Source organism: Limanda limanda, chromosome 23 (assembly GCF_963576545.1).
Source record: "Limanda limanda chromosome 23, fLimLim1.1, whole genome shotgun sequence".
Lineage (NCBI taxonomy): Eukaryota > Metazoa > Chordata > Actinopteri > Pleuronectiformes > Pleuronectidae > Limanda > Limanda limanda.
This window is the reverse complement of record NC_083658.1, coordinates 3,852,262-3,863,994: the sequence shown is the minus strand read 5'-3', so window position 1 is coordinate 3,863,994 and position 11,733 is coordinate 3,852,262. Positions and strand designations below refer to the sequence as shown.

The 11,733-nt window shown below is 45.4% G+C and overlaps 1 protein-coding gene across 1 annotated transcript; it reads right to left on the bottom strand.

The window, feature by feature from the left end:
• Positions 1 to 2,965: 2,965 nt before the first annotated feature.
• gtf3c3 (general transcription factor IIIC, polypeptide 3) lies at positions 2,966 to 10,759 on the bottom strand. The gene is made up of 19 exons (XM_061066939.1): positions 10,612 to 10,759; positions 9,427 to 9,520; positions 8,906 to 9,285; positions 8,693 to 8,816; positions 8,400 to 8,591; positions 8,129 to 8,294; positions 7,857 to 8,004; positions 7,565 to 7,748; positions 7,377 to 7,477; positions 7,106 to 7,277; positions 6,025 to 6,227; positions 5,796 to 5,897; positions 5,582 to 5,714; positions 4,938 to 5,163; positions 4,760 to 4,814; positions 4,521 to 4,656; positions 4,182 to 4,306; positions 3,950 to 4,102; positions 2,966 to 3,694 (listed from the first exon to the last, which is right to left on the bottom strand). The coding sequence occupies exons 1-19, from the start codon at positions 10,702 to 10,704 to the stop codon at positions 3,572 to 3,574; spliced, it is 2,910 nt and encodes a 969-aa protein (XP_060922922.1). The 5' UTR covers positions 10,705 to 10,759; the 3' UTR covers positions 2,966 to 3,571.
• Between the last annotated feature and the right edge of the window lie 974 nt (positions 10,760 to 11,733).

The following is an 11,733-nucleotide window of genomic DNA, read 5'->3' as shown; positions in this document are numbered from 1 at the left end:
ACATTCACAAGTGTTTCCTATAAAAACCAAAGGATTTGTGGGCTGGACAGGAGGAGCGTTTTATCCCCGAGTCCAAAACTCACAGCTGAAATCAAAATAACGCTGGCATTCTTCTAGGTGGGGCAGTCCCTGCACAGCTAAGGCTACATTACTGAATTATGCAAGTGGAAAAGCTTAAAAGCTGCACAAGGCAAGATTTAGATGAACGGAAAGAAAGAATGCAGCCGTCGTATCAGCCTACTTAAACCACATAGGAGAGGAGAGACCCGGTCCCTTGCAAGATGCCAGACTCTGTGGCGTTGGGAGCGGGACACAGCCAGACATGAGGACACAACACAAACCTTTTACTGCCGCTCCGTTCACTCGCAGGATTTCTGGTTGGGTGCTGTGTGTGTGTGCGGACGACAAAATAAAGGTCTATTACGTAAAATATACAAGTACGAATCTGGTGCTGGCTTGTGCAAAAGCAGATTTCTGAGTTACACCACAGCACATACACACACACTCCTCACATGGTCCTGAAATAACTGTAGCGTGTTTAGAGAACAATGAGGCGACAGCTTCCTGTCCCCAACACACCCATCACATTCCTGTATGCCAGTTTAGTGTGTGTCGGTGTGTGTGTGTGTGTTCGTGTGTTTCTGCACTCTTGTGTTTCTAACCTTGTGCCCATCGACCTTACAGTGCTCCACCAGCTGACTTTTCACACTCTGAAAAGCTGCTGGTCATTGGTTACGGATAAAATTACATATTTAGCGTTGCACATTCCTAACCACAAACTTGTAACTGACCAGAAGAGATATGATAACATGATAATTACTGGTGGAGGGAGCCAAGGACGATCCAAATGGTGTCAAAAGGCAACATGTTCATAACTACAACCAGCCACAGTGCTGTTTCTCACTGTTTGTGTAATATAATAACAACACTTATTCGTCTTCTCTCCACACGATGGAGTGATTTGCATGAAGCTCTGGCAAGAGAAATACTATGTGTCCAGAAAGTTTGGATGTCTGTCATCACAGAGAAGGTGTCAACTTCTGTCTTCATTACAAGAGTCAACTAGAGTCATTAGAAATACAGAACTAAATCACTAAGGCGATCCCTGTTGATGTGTCACCTCCTGTGGAAAGGTCTCATGAGGACACTCTACTGGTTGTTGGATCAGAGATGTTGTCGTTCCGTTGTGACCGAGCTGTGACAGCTGCTAAAGAGAGTGTGTATTTCAAGAACTGACTGTTGTTGCATCAATCACGTGTTAGAAACGTGTGGGCTTCAGTGCACGTCTGAAAGCAGCTTTATGGAGGAACTTTAAGGGGTAGAGTTGTACTGATCAGATCATTGAGTAAATCATCAAAAACAGGATAAATACAATTGTAATGCCCAGATGAAGTGGAGCGAGGAGACCTGACTTGAACTGGAACCATACCCTGTCCTGCTGGTCTCCTCTTGCAGGACACTGGTTCCCTGCCAGCAACAGAGCCACTGGATGGAAATGCATGGATGCTATTCATGCATGATGAAGATGTGCACATCCTCATCACAGATCTCAGGTGGACACAGAGGAGTCCACAGATGCCAATGAATCAATCTAATGCTAAACTCCTTCTGTTATTATTGTTATTATCATAAATAGATTCCAGGGTCAGGAGGAACTAGAGGATGAGCTGTCCTGTGATTCTGGGACAACACCTCTGATCTGATCCAGACTTTCTCGCCAGTGTGTGTGTGAGCAGGTGGAATCACTGAAGGCTTCTGTTTGGAGAGGAAGGGTTTTCCTCTGCTGGGCCTTTATTTATCACTGCTGATGTCAGATCAGTCTCATAATAACATGCAGATCTGCACCACACACACAGGCTGAGCTTTACACGCATGGAAGACATTGCGTGAGTGGGAAACGTCAATGAATGATGGTGATAACAAACAAGGCTCCGCACCGGAGCAGCGGATTTATCCCAAATAACCCAGATATCTGTGTGTTATTACGTATCCGGCGGATGGATCTCACTCACCCTCCCTACAGCGATGTATTCGTTGTTTACAACCCCACCTGCGAGTCGAAAATACCCCTCGATCGAGGCGCTGGATCACGGACGACGGAGCTCCACACGGCCCGGCCGCCACCGACCCTTCATCGGCTTCCTAGCGGGACTCCGGCCCCTTTCGGCCCGGGTGCGGCGCCGCTGCGTCCCGCTGATCCAGCTCGGCTCAACGCGACACCTCCTTGGGGAAATGTTGATTCTCTTAAACGTGTCCCTCTTTTAGAAGCATGCCTGTCGGTCCACAGCGTCGTGGATTCCTCCGTGATGCAGCCAGACTGTGGAAAGACGAGTTCATATCTTATTTATTTGGCTGGACCGCTTCACATCCGCCTGCCGCTTCCGCTGCTGCCTCCTCCCGGTTTGTTTCCGCTGCTCCGGTGGGAATCTTCAGCCAATGTGAAGGACTGAGCTCTGATTTATGCTGTTTTAATTAAAAAGACTTTTCTTTAGAGCCGTGTTGTTGTCCTCGCTGACCGAGCTCAGCCCCGCCTGTCAATCACCGGGGCTGGGGGCGTTCAAGGGCTCCAGGGTCCTCCCAGTGGTCCCGGGCCATGCTACTGGGGTGGAACTGGTTTCATTCCCACAGGACTGTTATAGTTAGAGAGGTTTTAGATCAACCATCCGCAGTGGTGCAGTTTAAAGGGACAGTTCAGGCAGAAATGAAAATCCTCTCATCTACTCAGCACTATGGTGAGTTTGAGTCAAGTTTTGAGGACAAAAACAGAAAAAAAACAACAGAAATAAAAGTATAATAAAATCCTATAATTAGCCTTGAGACTCTAGAAGTGTTGTGTGGACTCTTCACCCACCCTCCATCATAGAACTGGGTATATCATGAGTGCATTTTCATTTTCCTTTTAACTAGGATGCATTTATGTCACATTACAACAAAATACATGTTCAGAGCAACATCAAGGATTCAATATGGGTCAAAATAAATTTATTTGGCTGAAAATATTTAGTTAACAAAAATAGAGCCGCCTATACAAAAAGGGTTACAGCATAACCTGTTAAAACCGTGCAATTTTTACAACAGCATATCACTGAGGTTCGTTAGTTATGAAGAGAGAGCACATTTACAAATGTTACACAGGATATATGCTGACACAGGACTGGAGGAAAGCATCGCCTGGAATTCCAGTTTCAACTCTACCAGTGGCAGAGTTGAACCTTGACACATACAGCGGGATGAGTCGTGAGTATTTGAGACAATAATTAAGCACCAGTGCCTCTAAAACTGCAAATATATACACATTACTCTCAACCTGCCAAAATATACACATACCTGAAACTACAGCATGAAGAGTAAGGATGGTTCATATGGAGGACCAAGAGAACACCATTCATTTATTTATACAAATAATTTCTAGCTTGTTTTAGATTTATTCATTCAAATAATTTGTTAAATTAAATGTTTTTTTATCGATGAATGAGTCAGTCTTTGTCCTCCACACTTTCACAGTGCAGTTCTTGCAGGAAATTAAAATCAGAAACTCGAAGAAAAGACGACGAGGCGTTTGTGTGCAATTTCAAACTACACAGTGAGTGTTGATGAGCTGCCGAGCCATCTCTACGTTCCCGCTGGCCTGGTAGATGATGGACAGGTTGAAGGCGATTTCCCTCCTCAGATCGACCTGCTCATCAGCAACACCCTGCAGGCAGGTCGGGTGGTGATGGGATGGAGAGAGTGACAGAGAAAAAGAGGAAATTATCTTGTGAAGCTGCATTATTGAGATCTACTGGAGATTTGTCTTGGCACAAGGAACTGGAAAGATAATTTATTCTAGGTCCATTCCTCTATGTCCTAAATTAAAGTTTCTAAATTTGAAACAAACTATGATGCGGCAGACTGAGCAAAAATTCACTCAGCGAGCACGTTCTAAGGTGACTGCCGTGTTGGTATTTACCTCCAGTTTCTGTGGGGGCAGTGAAAGAGCCTTCTGGTAGTAATGAATGGCCAAATGTGTGAGGCCCAGCTGGTGCAGCGCTCGGCCCACGTTGTACATGCTCTCCTGACACTCTCCACGCAGCTCCACATAGCGCCACAGGAAGGAGAAACCCTGGAAACACACGTGCGATTAAAGTTTTCATTCAACAGTGTGTAATGAATAAGCCAAAAGAAGCATTTATACATTGTACCTGCATCACCAGGATGTGTCGCTTGGCTACATATTTCTGTGAGGCCATGTGGAAGAAGGTGAGACCCACAAACAGGCTGTGGAGGGGGTTGTTGGGGTGAGTCTGGAAGGCCTGCACGTACTGTCCTGCAGACGCAGAAGAGGTTTGGAAACGTGTTGGATGAAGACAAAGGGAAAATTATCACAGAAATAGTGTGTGAGTCTAAACTGAACTGTAATAAATGAGACTAAAACTAACGGGAACCTGAATTATCAGCTCCAAAATTGTATAATCTGAACATTCCTAGCTAATTATTGTTACAAAATTTCAGGTCAGTAGTGATGTGTGTGCATTTTGTACCCAGTGCGTGTTTGAAGCTCCCTGACACCATGGCGTTGTGTCCACACAGGACACACAAGGCGTGGTTGTCGGGGTGTTTTAACAGCAGACGGAGACAGAAGCGATGGTGTCGCTGGTGCTTGGAGCTTCTCGTCAACTGAGGGAGAAGAAGAAGTGTTAGCGAAACAGGCACATGCAAGCCATGCGTTCCCTCTTTTTAAACATGCTGCTTTATGTAAAGGTTTATTTTTGCTGCACACCTGGTTGAAAATGTTCCACAGCTGAGGCAGATCCACGTTTTCCATCAGCATCAGTCTGTTGAGCAGAGGGAGAAAAGGAGATGATTTACATCCTGCCTTTGCTGACTGCATTAATAACCTGGTGTTCCTAATAAAGAGCCCATGACGGACTATTTTGGAGCTGCACATGGGGGTCTACCTAATGTAGTTGTAGGCATTGTAGTAGTTGTGGTCCAGGATGGTGGCAGACAGGCCGAAGAACTCCATCTCCTTCCTCTTGGGCTTGTTGTCATAGAAGGAGTAAAACTCCATGGCGGACTCCACCAGCAGATCGGCCTCGGCGTAGCGGTGCACCTCACACATCGTCAGCACGCAGCTCACCAGCAGCTGCCACCAGTCCTCTCTGGTCAGAACGTTGGTTTTACCTGGACACAGGACGACATCACACCATCACTACAGAACCAGTGCCTCCACAACCACAATACAGAGGCACAGTATAAAGGTTAAATGGTGTCAGCTGGTTTTGCGGGAAAAAACAACAGCAGAGTCTTGAAAGTTGGCAGCTCAAACAAATCTGTTCATACAAGAACTGCTCTATTTACTGAAACATGCACAGCTTCAAGTGTGGCCCTTTAAGAAGGAAATAAACAGCATTTCCTCCACATATGGTCACTATTAATAAGTGTTGACAGTGAACAAAACCTCACCAACTGCTCTGTGCTGCTTCTGCCAACTCCAGGCTATGTACAGCAGCCAGATCACCAGGTACCAACACATACAGCAGAGGGCCAGCATACCACTTAAAGACACACACACACACACATTATTACACACTATACACACCAGTGTTGTCCAGATAGGCAGCTACATGGTCAGGTATCTCCGGCATCACGTCTTTGACCTTCACCAGCTTCAAGTGGCTCTCACCCGACACGGTGACAGAGCACACACACACATTGGCTCGCTGCATGGCCACCTAGGGGACACACCAGCTCATTGTTAAAATAAATCCTACAGGATAAAAACGATATGTGTGCAGTGTTTTTGTGTGTGTTACCTTCAGCAGCATGGAGATCATGGTGATCATAGCGTCCAGGTAATCCTGTATTTGTCCCTGAGTCTTAAGCAGCGTGGAACGATGCAGAAGCAGCTTCAACTCCTACAATCACAGCACAAACACTGATGAGGACACACAGACAATAATTCACTGACCTGGTACTCATGAGGACTAGATACTCAAAGATATCAGACTCCTGTTAACCAAACCGATTCAGAGGCGTGTTTACCTTCTGTGCAGCTGACGAGTCCTGGGACAGTGTGTCGCTGTCGTACATGGACTCCAGGGCCTTGAGGGCACACTCCGGCCGGCCCAGCTGCTGCTGCAGGGTGGCCAGGGAGAGCCGGGCCTCCAGGTGCTGCGGCGCCATCTCCACCACCTTGGTGAAGCCGTCTGCCGCCCCCTCCATGTGGCCCAGCGCCTTCAGGCACTCTGGAAGGGAGGAGTAATGAATGAGAAGAGCATTTAACAGCCATATTCACATGTCTTGAATAGGGACGGGAATCGGCAGGGACCTCCCGATATGATACTATCCCGATACTTAGGTGGCGATACGATATGTATTGCGATTCTGTAAGTATTGCGATTCGATATTACGATTTCCTGGGATTTCTTTTGGTTATTTTTTTTGTTTAAATACTGGACCATGGAAAAATGTTAAATCATTCCTTCAAAAACAACACAGTCAAATTCACTTAGAGCTTTACCAGTTTTATTTCAAATATTAACATTAACTTAATGACTGCCGGGCAGTCAATAGAGAAAATAAATAAAAATGTGCCCTATTATTGTATAGCCCCTGTCAACTGCAAACAAACTGACAGATTAAGAAATGTATGCCACTTAGGCTACTTTTAAACAATAAATAAAAGGTAAATTAAATAGAATGAATAAAAGTTTACTTAAAATATAAACTTTGAAATAAACAAAAAGTAGGCTATTGTTGTTTGCATGTAGCCGATGCAAAGCTAGTGCTTGGGTATGTTTAGATTCTTGTGCAAAAACAAGAGCTGGTCAACATGCTCTGGGGTGATGTTGCTCCCCCCATATATCCCCCGCGGTATAAACCAATAAATATGTTTTAAAAAAAATTAAAAAAAAAAAAAAAAAATTATTATTTTTTAAAAAATCGATTTGGGAGGCAGCATATCGATTTACAAATCGTCATTCACAAGAATCGCGATTTGTAACTGAATCGATTTTTCCCCCCATCCCTAGTCTTGAATCAAAATGTGTCACAGCACAATGAACTTTCCCAAATGCTGAATGATCCCAAAAAGATCCCTGTGTCGCTTGAATGTTGGTTTTACCTGCGTGTCGGAGCCACACCACAGCCAGGTTGTACTTGTCGGATATGACGAGGGCCGACAGCAGAGGCAGAGCGGACATGTACTCGCCCTCCTCCAGGTAGGCCTCCCCCACATCCAGGTACAAGTCCCCAATCTCCTCTGGACTCTGCTCCATCAGTGACGGCACCAGGCTCTAAGGGTGGGCAGCCGTCAGAGAGACACATGAAGACTCTCAGGTTAGATTCTCTTAATGATGCATCTCGTGTTCTCTTGATGTGAGAGTTCTGTTTACCTCCAGGGGGGTGTAGAAGCGTAGGTGTATGAGGCAGACAATGAGCTTGGCCCTCAGGTCCACTGGGACAGTGTCTGGTACCTCCACATCTATAATTTCACCTGGAGAGAAACAAAACACTGTTAAAACTACGTGTCCTGAAAACAGATGTAAAGTCAAAAGGTCAGGGTAAAGTAAAGAGAGCTCACTGGTCTCCTCTGCTGTCACTTCCTCTGCCGTCGTCGTGTCCTCCTCACTCTTCTTCTCCTGCTCCTCCGTGGTCTCTGTGGTCTCCATTGTTTCCTCTGAGTCCTTCTCCTCTCGAGTCGGCTCCGTGGAGTCGGATTGAGATTCAACCCTGATCAAAACAATACCTGAAAACTGGACCAAGACCTGGGAAAACACACAAACATCATATATATTCAAACCACTGTGACAATAAATGTTTAGGCAGGTGACAAGAAACTTTATTACAAGTAACACACACTGTGCGTTGTGTACCTTCATGGCTTTGTTGTACTTTCGGCTGGAGATGTAGAGCTCAGCTGCCATGTTGATGAAGTCGTCACTGACCAGGGTCGGGTGTCGTTCCAGAGCTTCTTCAATCACACTCAGAGCTGAAGGAAAGTCGTTACTATCATAGTAACTTCTAAACAGGACACACACACACATGCAGAAATGAGTTGTCACAGGAAAGATCCAACACTCGCTGATGTTTTTTAATAGAAATAGATTTGGTGAGACAGTTGCATGTGTCGGCGTGTGCACTGTACTTGGCCATGTCCTTGGAGATCTGCATGAAGTGCTCTCCGTCCTCCTGCGGCAGCAGCGACAGGATCCTGCGGTATCCGTCCATGCACTGCTTGTGCTCCCCCAGCCGCATGTAGAGGCTGGAGCGCTCCCACAGGTAGCGCACGTTGGTGGAGTCGTACTTGATGGCTGTCAATCGAAACCGGTGCTCTGTCAATCTCAGAAGTCAAGAGTGGGACTTTGTCTGCTCAGACTCACAGATAGAAAACTGGGACTTTAGATGTAAAGATTGACCTTTGCTGTAGCAGACCAGGGCCTGTCGGATGTTGTCCTGCTCCAGAGATATTTCGGCCAGTCTGATCCACTCCTCACAGTCGGAGGGGTTCAGGTGGGCGGCGATCAGACTGAACTGCAGCGCTTTGTCCACGTCGCCGTCGTCCTCGTAGATCATGGCCAACGTGGAGAAAGGTTCGTAGGCCAGAGGAGCTGCGGGAGGAGGGAGAGGAGAGCGGCTCAGATGTTGTTGAACATTATCATTCATACATCAACTTGTATATCTCCACAGACACACAGAGGTTGTTTCATACCCTGTCGGATGATCTCCATGCACATCAGAATGGCGTCCTCTTTGTCTCCTCTGGCGTAGCGGATGTTGGCTTCTCCCATCAGGCCCCTCAGGGCTCGGGGGAGCTTGCTGCGATGGCGCCGCCCCTGAACACAAACAGAGTCACAACCTCACGCACCTGAAGAGCTGGAACACACACTTACTGGGACTTAATGTTCATCCTCCTCCTCCTCACCTTCATCATCTTCTTGTTTTCTCGGTTCAGCTCCATCTCCAGAGCGAATATGTCTCCCACCGACGGATCTTCCGCCTCCAACTCCACCTCTTCCTCCGTATCCTTCTTCTTTCTCTTTGCTCCTTTTCCTCCCTTGCCCCTTCGCCTCGGGCTCTTGTCTGACAGCCCCGCCTCCACCGCCCGCACTTTTCCCTCCACCCTGTAATCCTTATCATCCTCGTCATCCACATAGCTCAGGCTGTCCTCTTCATCCTCCTCCTCTTCCTCCTCCTCGCCTTCCTCCTTTTGCTCCTCCTCATCCTCCTCTTCAGAAGATGGTGGCTCTAATGTTTCTCCTAGAATGGAGGCGAAGGCCAGCTGGACCCCTGGGCTGACTCCCTCTTTCATCAGAGGAGAATAGGTGTGTCATCAACAGTACATTCATGTTCTAATATATTTTTTATAGGTCAAGCATCAAATGTATTTTAAGCAGAAGTCATGTAAAGTCTCTCTGCTTCACCGTCACAATCAAAGCAATTTACCGATTTTCCCCGGGACTTGTGCCGAGGTGGAGGGCTGAGCATCCTCCTCCTCTTCCTCCTCCTCCTCCTCCTCCTCAACCGAGACCCCCGACTCCTGAGAGAGGAACACAGACGCTGTGTCAGAGGAAACTTCACAGTCACCACTGGTCTTAAGAAATCATGTTGTAAATAACCCAGTGAGGTGATGATCTGTCCAGATTCAGCCCTGGTAGCCATGGTGACAGGAGCGTTAGAGAACAGGACATATTTAGGGCCTGAGCACTGACAGGTGAGGCCCTATTATTATTATTATTCAGGCAAATGAATTGGCTTTTTGAGGGCTTTACCATGCTCAAATTCTTACCAAAATTTGCAGAAAGTTAGAAAGTGGTGACAATTTACGTATTCTGGAGGAATTTTCAATGGCCGTTGCAAAATGGCTCAACGGTGCCCCCCGAGACCCCCGGAACGTGTTCACATTGACCGATCTGCACAAAAATCGATGCACAGGTGTATCACGACCAGACAAACCAAAAGGGTGGAATTGGAAAACGCCACAGGAAGCCTGCTAGTTTGCATTTAGTGGCCATTTTGGCCATAGTCCACATTTTTACTTTGAGGTACTTGTCCCAAGGCTTACATCGGATCAACTTCAAATTGAGATGAGTGTCATCACAACAAGACGGAGATTAAAAGTTATCCAAAGATTGATTATTCGTCACACGGTGTGACCATGGCGTGGCGTCAAAGTTTGATTACACGCCATTAAAACACAAGGTTCTGTAACGCGGACATACATGGACGATGAATCCTTTGATGCTGAGCCGTAAACAAACAACTCAACTCCTGCAGTGACAGTGGTCAAAGATCAAAGGAATCTTTATTCATTATATTGCTTCTTACCTACAGTGAGTTACAGTTCAGACCCAATATCTATGTCAGTATTTAAAATAAACACAATTTACAGGTTGTTTCTCATGTGAAAACGTCTCCAGGTTTTCCTGTACGAGTCTGAACCCTGACAATGAAATAACAGCAGTAATAATAACTTATAATGGTTGTTGTGTAGTTTACACTGAGGGTGCTAACTTCACTTAGCTGCTCAGGCTAGCCGGCTAACTCAGCTGTATAGAATATCTCCAGGTGTCATGTTGTTCACAGACATTTCACTGACTGTATTAGTCGGTTAATCGGTTGTTCAGTCACCTTCGCCTTCCGCTCGTCTCTCCTCTGGTCGAACTCCTCGAACGTGATCCTTCCCTCCAGGTAATCGATGAGCTCCGCGCTGAAGCCCGACATGTTTCAGCGCAGAGAAGAGGAGACAGACCCGGGGAATCGATCACCGACGGCTCATGCTGCTCTATGATGCTGCTGCTGCCGCTGAGGTAAACACAACACGGCTTTCAACTTCCGCCATGTGACCCGCTAACACTTCCGGGTCAACCACCACAACAACAATATTAAAAACGAGAGCGCTTTGGTGACACCTTGTGGTGGAAATATGGAACTGCGAAACCAAACAGATTCAAAGTTCCTTACACCGAAAATTTGAAAATGTACAATTTAATCAGAAATGTACTTTTTATTTTCTCAAGTTCTGCACCTTAGTGAGTTACCTGTACTTATTTGAGTATTCCATTTCATATTTACGGAAGAGTATTAGGGCCACTGTGGAAAAAACAAGTGAGTTCTGAGTTTAAACTCAGAATTCTGACTTTAATCTCAGAATTCTGACTTTAATCTCAGAATTCTGACTTTAATCTCAGAATTCTGACTTTAAACTCAGAATTCTGACTTTTTTCTCAGAAGTCTGACTTTAATCTCAGAAGTTTAAACTCAGAAGTCACTTGTTTTTTCCACAGTGGCCCTAATCCTTTTCCGTACATATTACCTTGTGATTCGGATTCCATAGTGTATTTTCACTCCATATAAAGTGATGAGTCTATTTAAATATATATACTACATATAATTGTATGGACAACAAAAGCATAAATCATTTATATAAATAAATATAGACATATATACACATGTGTAATCATAAATGGAGGCACAGTTAGTCTGAGATATTATATGCCATATGTGTACATGTATGATGTACAGTGTATATTGTTTGCAGAAGTTTGGGTAATTATATATTTTTTGTATTTCTGAAGTGAATAAAATGAAGAAGAGAGACATTAAAAACAAGCATTTCTTTAAATGTAATTTCCTGTTTATTTTATAAACACTTCAAGCAGCAGCTGACCAGGTGTATGTAAAAACATTACACAAGTTAATGTACACACACTGCAGCCGATGCAAGTATACAGTAACTTACAACATGTTGTT